A 23,409-nucleotide genomic window follows, 5' to 3' on the forward strand; every position below is an offset into this window, starting at 1 on the left:
TTGTTTCCAGTCAAATTCTAAATGAAGTAGATATGTTAGCTTAGAAATAACAACAGAAAGCTGGGGGGTGCTTCGCCAGGGCTCATACTTTGCCGGCACATGGGACAGAGTCCCTTCGAAGATTCTTGGCCAATCCATGTCAAGAGACAGTGCTAGGAAAGAGGATAGTCAGTTTCCATTCTTAAGCATCGGTGTGGAAAGGAGAGAGGATCCAAACACCGTACCATGTGAAAAGAGTGCCCGCATTTTCCAATTACTAGAATCATGTTAGATTTATGCTCCTTAAACCCCGGTTGCATGTACATATACTTGTCGGTATGAGTAACCCACATAACGAACAATCATCTCCTGGGAATTTACACGTGGGACACGTCCCGTCGAAATGAACCCGACATATCCCACACACCTCGTCCTCGGGCATATCCCATCTCCATGTTGCCACCGCGTTCCATTCTCTGAGAGTGACCTTCATGCGGACGGCACAGAGGATGCGAGGGAGAATCGTCAATGAATGGTAATTTTCAGGAACATAAAGCTGGAGCGCTTTCGTTAGCAACAGCACATTCAAACATCTAGAACGCACCGTTTGGCAATGCTGCGGAAGAGTGTTTTACCAGCGTAACGGATCAGCTTGGAACACCCACACCTAACCCCCGGTGTAGAACCAGTAAGCCCACTTACGTTAGACTATGGCCTCGTTATTTAACACAAGTACCGTTGGTATGAATTGTTCCTCACAGCCGTTTTATGGAATAGGGCGGCATATTCAGGATTGCAGCGGGTTCGTTCATTCATAGACTCTAAGCTAGTTGAAGCCGAGAAGGGCTGACTAAGCCGATACCGGCCTCACGGATTTATTATATTGACGTGGACCAAACTCCGCACTTCTTCCGCACAGATCTCCCCACCGTCACAGCGTTTTAGAAACCCTTTTTCTCGCTCTTAGAGGGACCCAAACTCCGTTATGTAAGAGCACGGCACAAATCAGCTAAGAGCTTCCCATCTGCCGCAAATGGCTTGTGCAGCTCTTCGTTCGTTCGGTATCTCATCCAGGAATTCCCTCCCCAGGTCTACCACTCCCGCTTCCCCCTGTTCTCCCCAGCGACGTTCGATCTGTCTTTCTTCCTATCTTGTCACACCGAAGGAGCTCAATGACGCGCTGAAGAAAAATGTGAGAACCAAAATCTCTACTTCACCGCGAGTGATCCCGCTATGTGCCACCTGGTTCATGCCCAATGACCCCGCAAAACGTACCGGCATTGAGGCTTTCAAAAAGTGCCACATCCCGCATGCCCGTTTCTTTGACCTTGACGCGGTGAAGGATCACGATTCTCCCTATCCCCACATGCTGCCGTCCAAAGAGGCTTTTCAGGCGGCGATGCAGTCCCTGGGAATTCGTCGGGATGATCAGCTTGTGGTGTATGACTCTGAGCAGGTAGGTCTCTTCAGTGCGCCTCGAGTGGGCTGGACATTGAGGGTGTTTGGCCATAGCAATGTCCACATTCTTAACAATTTCAAGATGTGGGTCCAGGAAGGATACCCAACTGAGTCTGGAGACGTTGCCCCTGAAGAGCGATCTAACTACCAGGTGGGCGACTTCGCCCCAAGGATGGTTGCTCATTTCCCGCAAATGAAAGAGATCGCCAATAACTATGGCAAGGAGGGTTCGGAGGGCATCCAGATCCTGGACGCCAGACCAGAGGGCAGATTCACAGGGAAGGACAGAGAGCCTCGTCCTGGCCTCCCATCGGGTCATATCCCTGGTTCTACGAGTTTACCCTTCTCCGAGTTGCTTGATCCTGATACCAAAGCATTGCTTCCAGCTCCGGAGCTACGCAAAATATTTGAAGCCAGGGGAATTAATCCAAGGGAGCCAACAATCAGCAGTTGCGGCACCGGTGTGAGTGCCGCAATCATCGAGCTCGCGTTGAAAGAAGCCGACGACACGGTACCTGAAAATAGGCAGATATACGATGGAAGCTGGACGTGAGTACATGGATCCCGCACTGTTTGAGTTTGCGCTCAGAGCTGACGTCTGTGTAGGGAATGGGCTCAACGGGTGACGGAGGCGAGTGGCATGATTCGAAAGTCCTGAAATGCCTTAGAGCGGCCGTGTCCCATGGGGACCTCAGCTTGAATGACATTGCCTTCCACTGCATGTGTATTTATGACCGCATAATTTATCATCGTTCGTCTTCGTTCCAGTACTGTCTATTTTGGTACTTTTCTTTTCTGTTCTCTCTCCACCACCGTTTTAACATATCCCCCTAGCCCGTTCTGACCATTACATGTGATTTCCCTGCGCCAGGGTATATCTGAAAGCAGCGTTCTTTTATTCTGTGGTTTGTATTTGATAGTTGAGTTTACGTGTACTAGCAATTCCTTTTTATACTTGCAGCAAGAGAGCAATGCTTAGGTATGGCGAACCAATAATTAGCGGTTCTTTTTACTTCCATCCCCTGCGGTCTTTTGTCAGAGTTTGCGCAGCAAGCGATTTCCGTAGAATAGAACTGTGTCGCCGAGGTTATCTGGCTGCAAAGCAGGTGCTTAGTCAGCAAGTCTGCCAAGATCGCCTCCACTCATCGCCCTTCCAACCCTTGACATCTTCATCGTCAAAACCATCACCACCAGCCGTCATCAAATGTCTACCATTCACTACGCCCTCCTATTCATCCTCGCGACGATACCTGGGCCATTTCAAATACCTCTTCGCGGCTCGTTTCGCGCTCACCTCGTTTCCTAGAAAAGCGAAAATGCTTCCTGTAACTGTCTTCTTTGACTACATTTCTTGCGGTCAGTGTGATTCTCCCCAACGAACTCCTCTTACTCCAATTTATCCTATTTGATTTCTAGTTGCTACTGAGTCCTTGCTGCGTACCACATAACCGTCAGTATATGTTGGCTAACCGAATTCTCTTGTGGAGCAGTTAATACAAAGTTCATATATACTTCGTGATATTTGATATATCGAAAAAGCTGTAATACAACAACCTTACAAAACCAAAACCCGTTGATCACTAAACCTTTCGGAGAAAGCAAGTATAATAGACAGCATGTCGGTCGGCCGAAAAGTTTTTCACTGCGTCGTTGACGATACCGCGCTCACTACCAATATCAGCGAAATCAAGAAGTGGACTTCGTCCGGCGCCATCACTCTTATCGTGCCACTCTACAGTATGTCTTGAAGGTTCACCAGGTTATTATATACTTGGCCTCTGCGGCTTGCTGCTAACTTTCACTAGCCCTTGAGCGCCTCCGGGCGTTGAAGAAATCCGGCTCTCAGATCGGCATGAATGCTCGTGAAGCCGTTCGATTCCTGGATCGGGTGACGTCTGGCAAACATGACATTCCATCCTCAAAAATAGCACTCCAGGGCCCTATGGAACAGTTTGAGACATGGGAAGAAGCAGAAAAATACTTTCTTCCGGAGTTTGAGGAAGAGCTTGAAGATTTCTCGGAGAGTGATTTCGATGCTAATGAGAAGGAAACACGCAAGGACATGGAGAGCGGTGACTCCAAATCTGAGCACACGGAGGCTAAAAGTCTTAATGAGATGTCCCAAATGCTTCTGAGCAAACTTAATTTTAAGAAGGAACCTGATGCGGTTTCCATAACTTCCGGCGGGACTCGCAGCCATGCCGCATCCCTCGCCTCGGGAAGTTCTCAAACAAGTCCCGAGTGTAAGGCTGCCAAGCTCGCTGCAAATCCTGCGCTATCATCGAATACCAGGAACTCCTTGGATGGACACCGCCGCTCTACCTCTGGATCTTTTATACCGTCGGTGCCAGTTACCATCAAACCACTACTTATTGCAGTTCTCTGGCGCCTGCACTGCCAATCCGGCGCGACACCAGGTGTAAACAGCTGCATTCTTGTTACAAACGATCGAATCACGCAGACATGGGCCCAGAAGTTTGGCATCACAACAAAAAATATCCACCAACTGCGCACAGCTATCATCTACGAGGAGAAAGAATTCAAAAACCACTGCAAATACATTGAAAAGAACCAAACTACAGAACCCGAGCGACTGCTTTCATACCAAAACGAGAGTGATGAAGATGTGCTCGTATTCGTGCCCCGCAGGCCAGGAAAATCTGCCTCTCGGGGCACAACAGTTAAAAGACCAGCCACTCGTAAAGCTACAGCAAGTGATAGAATTTCTAATACTAGTACGAATGGCAGTAGCGTCAAAACAAACGCACAAATTGTTCCTGAGGCTGTTGTTGAAGTGCCATCTGTCCCCATCGATCCTAATTCTTTCAGCCGCAATTTTGGCCCCGCGAAGCCAAGCCCTTCTGCAGAAGCCACCACACCCAACGGAAATGCCTCACGAGGATTTGTTAGTTCTAGCCCATGCGGACCACGCCGTGGAGCTCCTCGTGTCCCCCCGCCTCGTGGCTCTACTCGAGGCCGTGGCAAACTCTGGGTTCCTTGAACATATCGTCTCCAGCAGCTGTTTCTCAGTTGCTGGAAGTGGTGTCTTACACTTTTTGAAACCTAAAAATCTCCTATGATCAGTCTAAACGAACGATAACACGACTTATTCAAAGCAAAAATAAAATATGCTGATCAAGAAAGGATTTGGCGAAACGAAATCAACCTCATTTTCTAGGCATGGTCCTTGGCTGGCCGCGCGCCCTAGAATATGTGGTTTTTTCTTCATGTTGAGTCTGATCGATCGATATAGCCAGCTATGCTCCGAAGATGTGGTTTGTTGGCTTTTACTAAGCCGAGACGGAGACTGATCTCCATTGCTCCTGTCTCCCCTGCCGCATATAAACTCGACGCTTTTTTAGAACCCTTCGCTTCGTGGCCGTTCACTTGAATGATTTTTCGGGGTCCTGATTCTGAAACCGAACATAAAGTCTCCGATTTACTATCTGCGTTCCTTTTGCGAGCAGCTTCTTTATCATTGTCTCTCCTCCATCAGGAACTGATGAGTATTTATCTTACCGCAGAGAACACGTCGTTGCTGATCGGAGTCAGGCCTCTGGTCTGGTTAAACAGTTGAACTGTGAGTTAGCGCGTGGATTTTGATATGCGGCTGCAAGTACGATGTAGATCTGATATTTTATGCTGAGTAGCAATTTTAAGATTGGGGTAGTGGTGGAAGTATGTAATAACTTATCTGAGTCCAGATTGTGATTGGAGGAAATTCACCCCTGGCACCTACGCTCTTTTACTCTGGTCGCATTTGTTTTCATTGTTTTTCTCCCATTTTTCTTCTCTCTTTTTTTATTTTGAAATTAATCCGGGTTTCATGTGTCTTAATTAACCGGGATACGGCTTATTCATTGGCTCAAGTGAAATAATTTAATGCTCACTTCCGGGTGAGAAGCTCAAAGATATAAGTTTACTAGTGTGGAAGGTGTAAAGCTCGCTTGAATGAAAGAATGCTAGCCTAGCTACGGAGTACGGTGTATGCAGAAAAGTTGACCTTGCTAAGTGTTGGTGATTACTACACCTACCCTAGTTACGTGCCACCTCAACCTATTTATTTTAGTGTAACTCGTGTAGATAGATTACACACATATAACACAACAACATTATTCTTCAAGAGATTATAAAGCTCTTCTACAAGCTAATAAATAACTGCAATAATGTGCTAAATTAATATCTTCACACATCACTATAAGCAGGTCTAGATAATTTATTAATTAATTAAACTTATAATGAATTTGAGATCAGATGAAAAGTCTGACTTAATAAAGAATTATATATTAATATATAGAAGAAGAAATCTGTAAATATCTGAAGTATAAGAAGAATTGAGTGTAAGCTTATTAATATCTGAAATGAACTAAAAAGTGACTGTCTCAGAAGCTTATAAGATAAATAATATAATTATAAAAGAATAATCTGATAAGATTAATAATAAATATAAAAACTCAGTTAAAGATATCAGTGAGATATCAGATAATATAAAGAGCTTAAGTGACTGAAATAATAATAACTCAGTAAGTAAGAAGACTTATATAAGATTAGAAATTACAAGATTTCAGTATAAGATTAAGTAAATAAAGATTAGTAGAGATAACTCTGTAGATAATATAATTCAAAGATTGCTTAAGTTAGTATACAATTACAGATATACACTGGCTTCTTATATACTGTATACTAAATTAATTAATAGCTGCTATAATCTCTTTAAATTTATAAGCAAGTTTAGAAGCAGCTGTGTTATTATTCAATAATTATACATTCTTCTAAATCACATTTGTTCTCATCAGATTCAGTTATACTTATATAATTATAATATCTACTCTAGCTTCATGCAGATTAGTATGTCACTAGTGTTTATAATTATATACTCTATTTCTGATTGAGCTAGCATTCTGTGTATACTCTTACAAAGAAACTTTTACTATATTATACTACTTATTCACTAACTTTTCTCATTCTTCAATCATCTTCTTTATCATTGTCATTATTAAATATTATTATCTTATTCAAGATTTCTGTTTCTTCTTCTGTTCAATATCTTTTATCTGTTAATCTATTACATTGTATATATTTCTGATGATGATCTCTCATTTTTATAACAAGTATTATTATAGTGCTTATATCAGACAGTTCATTAGCAGTAAGTATAATATATTATAAAATATAATCAGAACTTGTTTTCTTCTATCAATTATCAGAATATATTATTATAAATAACACATCTTCTTCATCTTCTTATACACTCACTCTTAACTGTTTTTCTTCATAGTGAGCTTCTGATTGTGTTTTCTGACATAATTTTATATGAACACAGATGCTGATATTTGTTTTTATTCACATAGAATCTTCATATATTAACAGATTCATATCTGCTAATGATAGTGAACACTTTAATATTGAATTATTGATTAAGAACTTGAAGAATATGATAATAAAGAAATTATCTATGTTATGTATAACTGAGTCTTTTGTATCTCTCTCTGCTCTCTCTATTTCTTTCTCTGTTACTCTCTCTCAATCTTCTATATCTGTCTCTGTATCTGATTCTCCTGCTCTCACTCTCTCTGTTTCTGTGACTCTTACTTCTGCTACTTCTACTCTCTCTGATTCTGCTGTCTCTGCTTTCATTATCAGCTCTTCTCATTCCAAGAAGATGTTGTAAAGACTTAATAAATCATGTTTCTCAGTATATACACTTCTGTTCTTCTTGCTGATCTCTAGAACAATTTATTGTATAAAGATGATATATAATATAACTATTTAAAGCTCAGTCACAGATGCTGATTATTATATTTATTTTAAATATTTGTGATGAGATAATTATTTATTCATATTAGAGAATCACTCTTCTTCTTAACAGTGTTAAGATTGTAAGTCTTTTTCTTTTTCATCTTTTCTTTCTGACACTGATTTTTCTGTTCTTAGAAGAAATTATTATGAGTTTTATTATATATAAAGTTATAATATTCATAGATATCAAGAAACTTTTTATAACTGTTAAATTTAATATTATGAGTACATCTGCTCTAATGAATATCTTTGAAATGATTGACTTATAGTAGTCTATTCTCTGACATTTATTATTCAACTTTGTGATGCAGATGAAGAATATCTGTGTTTTCAGAAATAAGAATGTGAATGTCACACTCTTTTATATCTGCAGATGTGAGACTTGTATATCTTATCTGAAATATTATTATAAGAATGAGCTGTTTATATACTGTGTTCTACTTTCTGTATTTCTCTGTGTCTCTCTCTCTCTTTCTGAGAAGCCTCATGCATGTTGTAATTACATGTATAATTCTAAGATCAGTGAGTGTTCATTCAGTAATTATTATCCCTGCTTTTACAGTTTTATATACTAACAATAGTTCTTAGTTACTTCAGTGTGAGAGATCATTTTAATCAAAGATAATAATACTGCTGAGACTACTCTCTTCTGCTCTTAAGCTTCTCTTATCACTTTCTCTTCCTTCTCTATGAGAAAGATTGTGTGTATATCAGATCATAAGTGTTCAGCTCTGAGTAGTTTCTACTGTTATTCATTCAATTCTGTATCTTCTTCTTCTTCTATTTCTTCTATCTTTATTCTCTCTATTCTGACTTCTGATTCTGTGAGTTCTGTGCTCTTCTTCAATTTTTCTATGTATATATGTATGCATTTCTATATTAGTATTTTAGCCAACCTTGTAATAAATGATATTAATGTCATATACAGAGTAATAGAGGAATTGAAGACATGTGTAATATTATTATAAAAGTAGCTTGCAGTTCTCAAATTCCTTGTGAATCTTGAGTTTTGAGATTTTCTTTATTTTTAGTGTTTTTCAGGTGACATGGCATTGAAAATAGATTAAATATATAATATATGAAAATGAATGAGATATATATAATAACATTTGTCTTTTACAGCTGACTCTTACAGTTGATGATTAATTCATTATCTCTTTTCTTTTCTTACACTTTTCTTTGTCTGCTAGTCACTACTCTTACATGATCTCTATACAGTACAGTATTCAGTGACTAGATTTAACAGCTTTCATCTTTTATACTTCTGTCTTATACATTATACTGTCTCTCTTCACTCACTTAGATCACTATAGTAAACAGCTCATTGAAACTAATCTTATCTGATCTCTGAGTATCTTCAGAAATTGAGATGACTTAATCTCATACATCTGTAAATGTTTCAGATGATTCATTCTCTGTGATCTCTGTAATTGAACTGATATAAACAGTTAAATTCAACTCTGAATTCCTTTTTCTTCTATGATCTGATTCATGTGCAAGTCTGCTGCTTTGAGACTGCTCTTTACTATGTTGCACTCACTGTCTGCAGTGTGTTATTGTATAATCAGCTACAGTCTCATTACTTATTGAAGTATAGTGTTTATCTAATTTCTTCATTTCTTTTCATTCTTTTTTTATAATTATGAAAAGATCAGAATAAGTGAGATCATCTGATTCATAAGTGTCTATGATTTTACTTACTTTGTGAGACTTTTCAATTATAAGTCTCTTCTTTTTCAATACTGATGATAGTGCTGTAAATGATCATAATTTACTCAGGTCTTACATCTTCATCTTCATAAGATATGAATCATTTATCAAGTTATATAAGATCTGTTTCTCTGATTCCTTCAATGTGTAAGTTTTCAGAGAATATGATTTGAGTATTTTATAGAGTTTAAATCATTCAAATTAAAACTTCTCAGAACTCTTATTGTGTATAAGAACTTACATTCTTATCTTGAGACTCAATTTCTTAACTAGTGAGTCTTGTATTCTTTTTGATTGAATTGCTTGATTCAGAAGTAACTTATTAGATTTTACATATGTGTGACTGATCTCTTTCAATCTTGATTCTGTATTCATGACTGCTGTGTCTGTGACTGATATGTTCACAACTATTGTTTCTACTGCATCTGCAACTGAGGTGTTCACAACTACTGTTGTCTTTCTTATCTTTTCTGAAGCATTCTTTAGAATGCGCGGATGAAATTCATATAATAGATAGAATAATGAACACTTGAAGACTGCATACTGCTGAATTTGTGTGACTAATAGCATCTGACTGAGATATTCATCTCATAATCTCATAGACTTATTTACTAGATATTTTATCAGTATATTACTCAAGATTTCATTGCAGTGTTTCACTTTCTCATTTATTTATGAGTGATATAATATTGTTCTACAATGTCTTATCTGTAACTGGCTTATGAAATGTCTCATTACTTCTTCTATAAGATTTGCATTATTATCAGTTAGAATCTTGCACAGCATTTCATAGTTAATATAGATCTCATTATATAGAAACTTCATCACTATCTTCTCTATCATCTCTGAAACTGCTTTCATGACTGGTCAGTTAGTAGCATAGTCAATAGCAGTGATTATTCAATGATTTTCATTTGATCTTTGCAGTAATATATCTATGAGATTCATATCTCATTATTTAAACAGTTGTATTATACACTTCATCTGATATTGTACTTTCTTATATTCTAATCCTTTCTTAGATTCTTTCACAACCTGACAATTCAGACACTTGTGAGTGTATATCTGAATATTCTCAGTCATGCTTAGTCAGTACACTCTTGATTTAAGTCTACTCATGAGTTTAAAGCTTTCTAAGTGACTGAATTCCTTGTGCATGTGAGTTACTAAGTCACATCTAAATGAATGTTCTAGATAGACAGCTTTCACATATTCTAGATTACAGTAAAGCATAACATCATTTTTCAATTTTCTCAGCTCAAAGTTCAGAAGTATCTCTTCTACTACTTTTATAAGACACTTATTATCTGACATCTTACTATTCTTCAAGTGAGAGATTATTGTATTTACTTATTCTGATTTCTTGTATTCTCTCAGTGCATTTAACACAAACTTCTCTTGTGTCTGATTCACAGAATTCTCACTCATGAAATCAGATCTGTAACTAATTGAATCAGATATCATAGTATCTGATCTCTTTCAGTATTTAATATTAAGATTATATGCTTGAAACTCTGAGATTCAATATACTAAGTATTTGAAAGGTTTTATTATTGATTATAGATGAATAAGACTTTTATAATCTATAATCATTGTTATTGTATATCTGTTATTAATATATCTATTTCACAACATCAGTATATACTTGATTACTAGCAATTCCTTTTCATACACTGAGTAATTGAGCTTGATATCTGATAGTTTTCTATCATTGTATGTCACTGAGTGCAGCTTGCTATTCTTACTCATCTGTAAAAGAGTGTCTTCAATAGCTTATTTAAATACATCTATTTCAATGTAGAAAGATTTATTGTAATCTGATTGAATAAGCACTGAGAATGTTATTACACATTTTCTCAGTGTGAGAAAAGCCTCTTCACACACAGTATTTCAGATGATTGAATGAAACTTCTTCTTTCACAGATTTACATCTATTTCTCTTAAGAGATCTGAGAGTGATATAGATATTCATGTGAAATTCTTGATAAATCTACAGTAATATGAGACTAACTCAAGAAACTGTTATACATGATATACATTTCTCAGTCACAGTCAATTTTCTATGACATTCAATTTCTCTGAAATAAGACATATATAGTTATTACTTACTACATATTCTACAAACTTCAACTCTTTCATTTCAAACACACACTTTGTTAATTTGATATAGAGATTATACTCTGTCAGAGTTATAAGCACTTTATCAAGATACTTCAGATATTCATTATATCAGTTTGAAAAGACTAGAATATTATCAAGATATATGAGATATGAGATTTCATTCTGTTTATAAAGAATTGTATTCATCATTGTTTAAAAGATAACAGACACATTTATCAAACTGAATGATATTATCAGAAATTTAAACTTCTCTCATTATGTATTAAATGCAGTTCACAGAACTGATAGTTTGTCTATACAGATCTGTCAGTATTCTGAGAGAAGATTGATCTTTGATAGATATCAGATGTTTTTAACTATATTCAACTGTTATTGAATGTGTGATAGTGAATATTCATTCTTGATTGTAAGCTTATTAAGTGCTTGATAATCAATACACATTCATCACTTCTCATCTGTCTTTTTCATGAATAGAACTGAAAAGTCTCACACACTTGATGAGAATTATATGAGATCATATTCTAGAAGGTCTGTGATCTGACACTTCTGTTTCTTAAAATGTGTTTGTGACAGAGAGTATATATTCTGATTGACTGGTTTTGCATTCTCTGTGTTAATCTCATATACAAATTCTCATTTCAGCAGCAATTCTGATGAAAGATCTGTTCAGAAGATCTTCTTATACTTCTTCAGAAGCTTCTTCATACACTTATTCTCTCATATATTCTTTATCTTGATTTTCTTCACTTCTGAGTTCTGTATAATATACAGAATGCTTTCAGATGAGATCTTATAAATCATTCTCTTTGCTTATTAATGTATAAGCAGATTTAACTTCTCTATATCAGACATGTGAAATGTTCTTCTCATATCAGTTGATAGAATTATATGAACTGTTTTCTTCTTATCAGTCAACTGTATATGATATGTATGTTATTGAATCTGCAGATTGAATCTTTGAAATCAATTGAGTTCAAGAATAAGATCATATTTCACATTCTACAGCTCTTACACTCAAATATAGTAAGATTATTCTCTGAAGTGTAAGAGAACTCTTACTCTTACAGATGATATTAAATATCAGTTATCAGACAATCTTATATATTAAGAATTCTTCACTCAGTGAATCTCTTTCAGTCTTCAGATTATATAATCACTAATATATTGTGTAGAAGCTTCTGTATCTACTAACACTTTTACAATCATCTCTCAATTCTTACTCAAGTACTCTTTATACATTAACATTTCAGGCCTCAAGGCATTGAGATGAGCATCTGCTTCATCATTCTCACTCACACCTCATTCAGAAGCCTGCTTTCTCTTAACATTTACAGAATTCAGAGAGTCATTTAACATGAGTATCTCTTTCACTTTGAAGACTTTTTATAGAATATCAGCAAGTGTCTTCAAGCTCACTGATTCTGCTTGTTTTTTAACTCTCTTAACTGTGCACACTGTGTGTAATCTTTTACATCATGATTTTGATATCTGCAGTTGAAGCAAGCTCAATACTCATAATATTAAGGTTTTCACTCAGAGAATTTCTTTTTTGAGAAATTCAGTGCTTTAATGATAACATTCAAATCTAGATTCATTGTGTCTGAGTGTATAACTTATATTATAGAAGTCTGATTATCTGTTCTCTGCTGAGATATACTTAATTGTAGTATTTTCTATCATAATTGACTTACTTATTTCTGTATAATGAGAATATTATATACTTCTTTCACTGTATCTGATTGCAAGATTAAGCATTTTCATTTCACTCTCAACTTGAGTGTAAGATCATAAATGAAGATCTGTAAATAGAAAGATGTTAAAAGCTCTTCATTCAATGTGAGATAGTGTAAACTGAAGTGTATAAAGTATGATGTAAGATTATTCACTTATCTACACTCAGAGAAGTGTTTATAACACTTGTTTTATATGTTCACTTTCTCAAAGTTATGCAAGATTCATTTGGAAAACTCATTTCATATTTATGAGAATGAATATTGTTTCAGATCTGCAAGATTCATCTTTTCATTAGCTATTTGTAATGACTTTGCTTTTCTGTGTAGAAACATGGCAGATCTTAAGACTTGTTAAAATTCTGTTAACTGTCTGTCTGTAAGTTCATGTTCAATCTGATAATATAATCATATCTGACTTAGTTAGCTGATTGCAGCATTATTTTTTCAGTTATCATTGAAGCTTAATAACTCTGACAGATCTTTCAGCTTGATATATTTTATGTTTGAATTCTCATCCGCGCAGCAGTCTCTGATGATGTGTACACTTCTGAAGAGATCATGAATAATCATAATGAGATCTTCAGATTCAGTGTAGTCATCTGTAAATGTTCAATTTTCTACTACAGATCTAAGACCTGGTTTTCTCTATTCTTATTGATGATGATGATTGTGTCAGTGAAGCTCTTCATAGTGAATACTTGATCTGCAGTAAATATTAATTGTTGTTTGAATTCTGCCTCAGCCTGCCACTGTATACACAAGGTCTCAATTTTATTTAGAATTCTTGTACATGTACAGAGCTTCAATTCTGATTCAGCAGTCTCAGCTGCTTTTCTTACTGCTTTAAGTAAACTCTCTAAGAGGTTCTGCATACCTTTCAGTTCAGATAGCAGAGAAGAATGTTCATATTGACTAGAGAAGATGTTCATTTCAGTGGTTTCTTGTTGATTGTATGAGGTCTATCATTATATCACTATATCATTATATGATTTCTGTTATCATTGTACAACTTCAGTGATAGTCATCTCTCTTTTTATCCCTCTTTTGAGTAGAGAGTGAACTTCTTTGAATCTGATTCACTGCTCTCATTCTCTTTCTCACATCTCATCTGTTCACATATGATACATGATATTCTGAGTATGGAGTTTTTCCTCAACAAGCAAAGCAGTATCAATCAGATGCTCTTTCACTCATCACTCTTTGTACACTATCTTTTGAGATGTTCTAGAACCACACTGACATGATAACTACAAGTTGCTTCATAGGCAGAATTATCATGCATTATAGAGATTCACTTTTCAACAGATCTGCTATATATAGAACTCATTTATTTAAAGAACTTATTAAAATAATCTTTAAAAGTAAAGAATCTGACAGAGCTTTTATTGAATAATTAATTATTATAAGAACTGACTATATATATCTAGAATATGAGATCTCAGATATTATGTTTTTCAACAGACTACTTACTGAAGTTAACAGAGATTAAGTCTCATTTATAAAGAATTAAATGAATTAAATTGATAAAGATAATACTTAACTCTTAGAGAATAATTTTATAAGTTTATACTATGATCTTCTTTTACAACTCTCTGCTGTGAATAAAGTAAATACTGATATATCTAGAAATTCTATTAATAACACACAAGATATGAATAAGAAAGGCAAGAATAAGAAGAAAGATAATAATAAGAGTAAGAATACTGAATTTAAACCTGAATATAGAAGTAATAATGCCAGAATCTGCTATCATTATTAAAAGATTGATTATATTCAGACTGACTGTTGAAAGAAATACTTTGAGAAACATTCTTTAAATTTGAATTTCAATATTAATAGAAATAAGAATAAAGATAATAATGCAGAGAATACAGATACTGCTTCTATTCACAGTATTATAAAGTAAGTATTTTGTATTAAAGAAAAGATCTATATAAGTAATCAAACAGAAAAAGATATCTGAATCTTAGACTCTGAATTGAGTGTTTATATCATATCTCACAGAGATCTTGTCATGATAAAATCTCAGAAGATAAAAGTGATGTTGAAAATAATAGATAGAATAGTAGTCTCTTCTGCAGCTATAGAAGATATAAAGATTTTAGTAAAAGAAACAGATATATCATTAAATAATATCTGCTATATTCTGAAGTTAGAAGTAAATCTCATGAGCATGAATAAGCTTATATATCAAGATTATATCTATAAGTAGTTAATATATAAGAATAATTATATTATATTAATTATGTCTTCTGACTGCATGTTCTAATTTACAGCAAGATTAAACGAGAATGATATCTATGAGATGAAAAGACTGATTATATACAGAGACTTAATCTGATTTACTATACTTAATAGTGATTTTAAATCTGTAAACACAGTATAGATGAAAGATAATACAATATTAACACTATCTGACAGAAATGATATAAAGATTATAGAACTTATAATGATACAATGACATTAAAGGCTAGAATATCTGAATCTTATAAATATTGTAAAAATAGTAGCAGATTTATATCTAGAAATGAGAATAAAGAGTAACAGAGCTTTATCATTTTACAAAGTCTGTATTCAGATAAAAATAATATATTTAATCTTTGTATCTATGATATAAGCTGTTAAATCAGTAATGAGATTTTTCATTAATGTAACAGAGAGTGAAAAAACACTTTTCAATACAAATAACACACTCACTAGAGAGAGTGTAAGTTATTAATTGAGTATAACTGACAATACAATCTATTATAGATGAGTAATTCTTATAATAAGAAAGAGAGAATCTACTATAAGATTAATAAATTTCATTATTAATATTAAGATAACTATATAATATTGAGTTGAAACTCTATACTGAGATCATAAAGAAGAGTTGAAAAGTCAAGAACTTAAAATCTACTGTCAGAGTAAAGAAATAGTGTATGAAATAACTACATCTGATATATTATAATTAAATGACTCAGCAGAATGCATGAACTCAATAGTTATAGAAAAGATATAAAGTCTACTATTTAATAATGAATTAAAAAGAGAACTTTAAGATGAAGTAATATAAGCTGTGATTATAATGATTAACACATTCTCAATATCAACAAAGCTATTTAAATGTAAGAAAGAAATATCACTTATATCTTTTAAAGCTTCAACTGAAGTGCAATCTTCTATTCAGTGAATATAGAGATAAGAGTGTAAGATCTATAAGAAGGATTTAAAAGTGTTAAATAAGCTCATAGATAGAACTGATAGTAAGAAATAGTAGTTAATTAAATATCAAGAATTACATCAATATCATATGTAAGATTCTATTACATGTTATCTTGAGATTGTATGAGATATCATATTTAATGAAGCTCTTGATATGAGTGCTAATACATCTAAAAAAAGCAATGAGAGAATTCAATGAATTATCTAATAAATTGAACATTCTGAATGTCAGAGAGAGATGACAGCACTACTTACTATAATACTTAATAAAGAAAAAGCTAGATATTTTGAAGATGATTGTCAATGAGAACTTAGAGAGTGTAATTGATTCAATCTGTCTTCTAGATAATAAGATATAGCTTGTTATAAATGAGAAATCTAAAGACTCTGTTAATGAAAATGATTCTGTTCTTAGTATTCTGACAGATCACTCAACTACACTGACAGAAGTCAAGAGAAGCTCAGACTGAAACTATTAACATAAGACAATGAAAAAGAAGATTAAGATATTTAAACAGAAGAAGACATATATTATCATTAAGAAGATCTCAGAAATGAATATTTTTACAGATAACTAAGTATATAATTAGAAATTCAATAATAAGAGAGAAATTATTCATTTTAGAGCTCACTGAGTGATTAGAGAGTTCTTACAATAGCATAGTATTTATTATACAAGATTATATACTGCAGTGATATCAGAGTCTACATCACACAGTCTATTCACTATATTAACTGTCAAAGAATGAAAGGTTAAATTGATTGACTATGTATTGACATTTTTGAATAATATACTATCACAGAATGAGATAATCTATATACAACCGCTTACAGATGTTAAGCACAGCAGAGAAAGCTTGATAAGACTACTCTGTCAGAGTTCATATGAAATGAAGTAAGTTATAAGAGTATGATATTTTCTCACAACAGAGTATCTGACTATATTAAGATTTAAAATATCATCTTATAATGACAAATTTCTATATCACTCTGTCTATAAGATCTATCTGATATTGCATGTTAATGATTGTCAGATGACAGAATCTCAAAAACAGTAATTAGATTGAGTATTAAGAGAGATTGTAAAGAGATTTGAGATAAAGAATGTCAAAGAGATCAAGTAATATCTTGAAATAAAGATCAAATGTCAGAGAAAAGAGAAATGATAATCTAGTAGTTACACAGAGCTGTTAAATTAAGAAGATTCTTGAAGATTTCAGTATAAATAAGATGAATCCTGCAGAAATCTCAATGATAATGAGTATATAACTGAAATTTTCACCTGATGAGAATAATGAATTGAATGATAATTTCACTTATACAAGATATTATGAACAGCTGAAATTATTACAGTATTTAATCTTAAGCAGCAGATTAGATCTGATGTTCACAGTTAACTATCTCTTATATTTTAACTTATGTCTGCACAAGGCATATTGAGCAGCATTGAAGCATGTGCTATATTATATCAATAAGACAAAAAATCATGACATATTATACAGTAAGAAAATTGATGATAAAGATCTGAGTTCTGTAGTATACTGTGATTCAGACTGAGCAGAGTTGAATTCTTAATACAAATCAACTACTGACTATGTTATATTGATTAACAGGTTACTGATCTCATAGCAGTTGCAAAGACAGACTTCTATTATTAAATTAATCACAGAAGCTGAGTATATTACAGCTAGTAAAACAGCTTATGAGATAATCTGATTAAATAATATGTTATATGACACTGAGTTGATGAATAATGAAAAAGCAAAAATATGCTCACATCCATGAGTTGATAATAAGAGAGTAATCAATCTAGTAAAGAGAGAATTCTTAATGTAAAGATCACATTAAATTGAGATTAGATATCATATTCTCTATAATCTGACTGAAAAAGAGAAGATTATGATAAAACATGTTAATTCTACAGTCAATATAGCTGATAGTCTCATCTAGTCACTAGCAAAGCCTGCTTTTGAAGAATTCATTGAAAGGATTGATTTGAAAGAGATTAGAAAAGAATAATTAAATAATAATAATAATACATTGAATCAATGAATTTTGCATGTATTTCTTGATTTTTACAGTTATTACTGTACAGACGCCTTTTCTAATGAGAAAATCAGAGTTCAATTAATATAATGAATTATTATTGCATTTTTGAAAGATTTGAGAATGAGAGAGACTCTGAGTGACAGCTTATAGATCACGGTGTAGCAAGAGAGAGTGTTAATGATTAGTACATCTACTCTAGTCACATGTCACTTTAATTTATTCATTTTAGTGTAACTCGCGTAGATAGATTACACATATACAATACAATAATATTATTCTTCAAGACTAAGTACTAGACTGACCGTGTGACCGTGTCTGGGACCAGGACCAAACTTTACAGTTGTCACATTGCCTAAAAGCATTACTTCTGGTCATGATTTATGTTCATCACATTGATCTCAAATCATGTTATTTCAAATATTAAAGATCTCAGATTCACTTTTCAAATAAAAATCTAGTCTCAGATAAAGAATATGTTTGAATTCTTAGTCACATTTTCATTCTGATCTCATTATTGAGAATGGTATTAAATGAGACTATGAAATCACTTCTCACTTACATAATATCATAACATAGTACTCATTTGTTGAAAATTCAATAGAAAGTGTTATCAAATATCATTACTTTTCTAAACACAGATTATAATTCATATAATTTTAATTATAAAAAAAACATAAAATACAAAAAAAAATAAAAAACAAAAAACAAAACAAACACAAGAAAAAATCACATTAAAAAAAAAAAAAAGAAAAGAAAAAGAAAAAAACAAAAAATAAAAATAAAAAAAATCAAGGTCACAGAGTCACAGTATTCTTAAAATACTCACTTCTTAGAGTCTTTATAATATTCATCATCAACTGTGTATTTCTCACAGTGAGAGTAACACAGCTGCAATGAATCATTGTCTTAACATTATCTAATAAATAATCAGTATATATCTGTATAAATGTGAATAATTAGAAAACATACACTTAAAAAGTGTGGCCAGGGTGAACTCTGCTGCCACTTGAATGACATCAAGAACAGAATGCTGAAATTGATGATTCCTCTCATCAATTTTATAGACAAGACATATGAAGATGGTCTTGAGAAATATAAGATCTCTCAACTTCTGATAAAAATGAATCTCATGAAGAGACTCTATTTTCATGATATCAGAGACTGAGTGTTATCAAAAAGTGTTACTTTCATGCAATGTACATGCACTTACTGTGGTGATTCACTCTCTGTGCATGTGGCTGAGAGTTGCGGCTTTCTCATGCTACACAGCTCTCTCTGAGATGCTGTCATCAGTTTGCAACTCACACAGTCTCTCAGTCCAGCATGCACTGTGCATATACAGCTCTGTGTGCTGGGGCCATGTTGGTCATTATGGCCTGGTGTGGTACTCACTTTTCATGAGTCATGTTTTGTTTGAGAGAGAGAGAGAAAGACACAACTGTTATTTTATTGAGAGAGAAATGAATAATTAGTATTATTGAATTAATTTGATTCATCTGCATTTAAAATTTGATTAGTTTATACTCTTCAATTTGAGGGTTTCTATGAGTGTTTTAATAGTTTTCATACCAGCTTGAACTTAGTGATGAGTTGAAGAAGAAGAGAAAAGAGAGAAGAAAGAAATGAGAATAACTTATCTTTATAATATGAAAACAGAGAATCACTGCAATCATTCTCTCTAGCAACAAAGATCTGTTTTCTGCATGTATCTCTGATATAGATTATATGATAAATGTATACAAAGAATATCAATAGTGCATGTATTGAATGAAGATAATGTTGCTATATAACACTGTAGCTGTTTCTGTACATCTCTGAAAGCTGTTAATAGTTTCTTTGTCTCTTTATGTTTGATAAGTCAATAATATATTTCAATGCACTTTTCCTTTCATTATCATCATTATCATCATCATCATTATTATCATCACTATCATTATCATTATTATCATTATTATCATCATCATCATCATCATCATTATATTATTGCCTGTCTTCACTTCTCTCTCAACACTGATTAAAATCAATCATGTCATTCTTCTTCAAATATTCTGCAGTCCTGCGGACCATCAAGGCGCGTGAGCACTGTCACAGATTGAAGAGAGAGAAGAAGAAGGTGTTCAAGTGTGAGAAGACAGATTGCAAGGCATGTTATAATGCCTTGAAGAGGCTCTGTAAGAGAGTAGAATAATAATGATTTTAAGTAATACTTCTGATAGATTTAGACTGAACTAAGTATAGAAATAATATGAATAACATCACCTGTGAGAGATTGGAAAAGAAGACAGTGAAGAGCCTTATACAGCAGTGATGAGACCAGGAGAAGTCCTGAGAATGATTTGAGACCAAGATGAAGAGAGAGAGGAAGAAGAAGAGTGTTGCTGTAAATAAACAGTAGTAGAAGAAGATTGAGAAGGTATTGAAGTGAGAGACAAAGAAGCTAAAACTGGTAAGTTTTTTATTGAAAGATAATGATTTTTGATAATGCTTCTATTCTCTAATTGATTAGCAGGAGCTGGCAGAGAAGAAGAGGATTGAGGCCTTGTTCAGATCTTGAATGCACTTCATGATCCAGGACATTGAGGAGGCAGCCCTGCTCTCTGAGCATGTCAATCTGCTTGCTGCTGAGGTGGAACCTGAGACAGCAGATCAGAAAATGCAGGATTTTGAGATACAGGTTGACCTGGCTGAGAGGAAGCAGTGAGAACCCTTCTCTGAGAAGGCAGTGAAGGGAGATTTTAAGGTGATTATCACCTCAGATAAGGAGGAGAAGAAGAAGAAGAAGAAGAAGAAGAAGAAGAATAAGAAGTGAATTGTGAAGAATGATAAGAAGAATGAGAAAGAGAAGAAGTAGATTTTTTTCTTTTTATATTAGTTAGTTATAAGTTTAAGTTTTTAATTATTAATAATTAAAATTGATTTTGAGTTTTCAAAAATTATTGTACAAGTTGTAATCAAGTCAGGAATGATATATATATATATATATATTTAACTATCATGATTCACAAATTATTATAATGTTATAAGTATCAACATTTTTCAATATTGATATTCATAATATTAATATATTTTAATGATATCATCTGATAATATAATTTGATAACACTCTCTTTCACAATATTAATATATTTCAAGAAATATGACAGAGATTAATCAAGATTATTTATTTACTTTTATACAATAATGATATTCAATCTGAGTTAGTATTAAAATTATAACTAAGCTAAGAAATAAGATTATTTTCTCTTATATTAATTCTTCTTACACACATCAGTGATCAGTTATTGAAAATAAATTATCATCTTTCTCAAATTATTATCATATCTTCTGAATTCACTTCTTTCACTTCTTTTACTTCTATTGAAGATTCATAAACTCTTCAAGAAATCACTGTGAATCACAAAGTCTATATTATTTACAATTCAACACAGAATGCTCTCTTTCAATCATGATGAATAATCACTTCATTCTTCACATCTGATTCCAGGTCATGAAATTTATGAAAAACTCAACACAAATATTAAGATGAAGTTTGAAATAATTATCAACAGATTATATTATAGATTACTGAAGAGTTATCTCTTTACTACAATCACTATAACTTTATTCAGAAACATTCATTATGAACTGATCATGACTCTGAAGAAATTTCCTGACATCTGAAGTCATCAGAATGCAGACAACAAAAGAAAAATAATCAGAAAATTACTACTGAGCTGGTAAGTTACTCTACCAGATAATAATTTTTAATAATACTAACTTTCTAATTTGAAGAAAATCATGTGAAAACAACCTCATATTAGTACTCTGATTTCACAACTCTTATCTGATAACTTCTGTGAATAATTACTTCATATATATATATCTCTGAATCTTTCTCTTTAATCAATTGAAAACCCCGAATTCTGAACACTTCTTCAAATGCTTAATTTAAATCTTCATATTTCACATTGATTCTGTCTTCAGTCCAACCTTGAGACACACTACAAAGTCAATATACAATATCTAAGATCAGAGTTGAAGAATCATTGAAGAGTGTCTCTCACAGTGAATGTATAAACTAGTACAAATAATCTTACATTTATGAAAGTTACATGTTATTACATTGATGAGAACTGAACTTATTAAGAGACATTCATTGAATTTGAATCATTGATCAGTAGTCATACTGAAGATTATATAACAGAGATATTAATAACTGTGATTAAAAATGACTATTGAGATATTAGTCCCAGTCTTCTTATAATTACAACTGACAATGCTGTGAATAACTACACTATAATGAAGAGCTTGAAGCAAAAATTGACTTTGCATTTCTGAAATGATAAATAAGGTCATATTTCTCACATTGCTCATGTGGTTTAACTTGTGATGCAAACACTGATAAAGAATCTTAATATCAAGATGAAGAATAATGAGATGACTAATTCTTGAAATGAGAATGAGATAGAAGTGATTACTCAAGTAACTTTTGCATTCACTTTATAAAAGATAATGTTTTTTGATAACACTTTTTGATATTGCTTTTTGATAATGCTTTTTGATAATACTACTGTTAATTTTGAATAGATTGACTAATAATTTAAATATCATAGATTCAAAACATTGCTAATACAATTTGTATCTCTTCTAAACAATAACAATGATTTCATGATATTCAATAAATAAACAAATCAGTCACATCACTGAATATGATACAGAATGTTAGAACACAGTGAAGTTCAATATATGAGATAGCTGTTCAGACTCTTTGATTGCATCAGGTGATTGATCATTGAATGCAACACTCTGATTGAAAAAAGATTCAGATATTGAAACTTTCTGATATGAAGTGAACTCAGTTGAAATATGTGATTGATTTACTGTTTCAGTTTTATAAGATAACAAAGACAGTCTCAATCACTTGTACACCAATGCTGCAGTCAGTCTGATGAGTGTATAACAGTTTATTTACTTATCTTGAGAAGCAGTTGAATCACTTAAAAAGAAATTCAGTCTGAGATGATGCTATAGTGCAGGCTATTGTTGCTGTAAGAGATAAACTGGCATATTACTACAGCAAAATAGAACAATCTTTTACAGAGTACTATGCTGTAGCAGCTCTACTAGATCTCTCTTATCAAGTTAATATCTACACTTCTCAAGATTGAACAGAGGAGAAATAAGACTTATATATTAAATTAACCTGAGACTACTACAATATCAACTATCAGAGATTTGAATGAGCAGATGTTTGAGATGTGATGATAGTGAAATACAATTCTCTAGTAAGTAACAATCTTTGATAACACTTCATATTATATAGAACTATAATACTAACTTTGAAACAGAACTTGCATACATTGATTGCAACTGAAAA

At 33.1% G+C, this 23,409-nt stretch overlaps 2 protein-coding genes across 2 annotated transcripts; both read left to right on the forward strand.

The window, feature by feature from the left end:
• Positions 1-1,102: 1,102 nt before the first annotated feature.
• BDBG_08757 (thiosulfate sulfurtransferase) lies at positions 1,103-2,095 on the forward strand (the record flags this gene model as incomplete). The annotated part of the gene is made up of 2 exons (XM_002620774.2): positions 1,103-1,986; positions 2,044-2,095. Coding segments are annotated over 2 exons (936 nt in total), but the record flags the coding sequence as incomplete, so codon positions are not given.
• A 958-nt stretch (positions 2,096-3,053) lies between these two features.
• BDBG_08758 (uncharacterized protein) lies at positions 3,054-4,438 on the forward strand (the record flags this gene model as incomplete). Its single annotated transcript, XM_002620775.2, has 2 exons — positions 3,054-3,174; positions 3,243-4,438. 2 exons carry the CDS (start codon positions 3,054-3,056, stop codon positions 4,436-4,438), a joined length of 1,317 nt encoding a protein of 438 aa, XP_002620821.1.
• Positions 4,439-23,409: the final 18,971 nt, after the last annotated feature.

This window comes from Blastomyces gilchristii, assembly GCF_000003855.2.
Source record: "Blastomyces gilchristii SLH14081 genomic scaffold supercont1.28, whole genome shotgun sequence".
NCBI lineage: Eukaryota > Fungi > Ascomycota > Eurotiomycetes > Onygenales > Ajellomycetaceae > Blastomyces > Blastomyces gilchristii.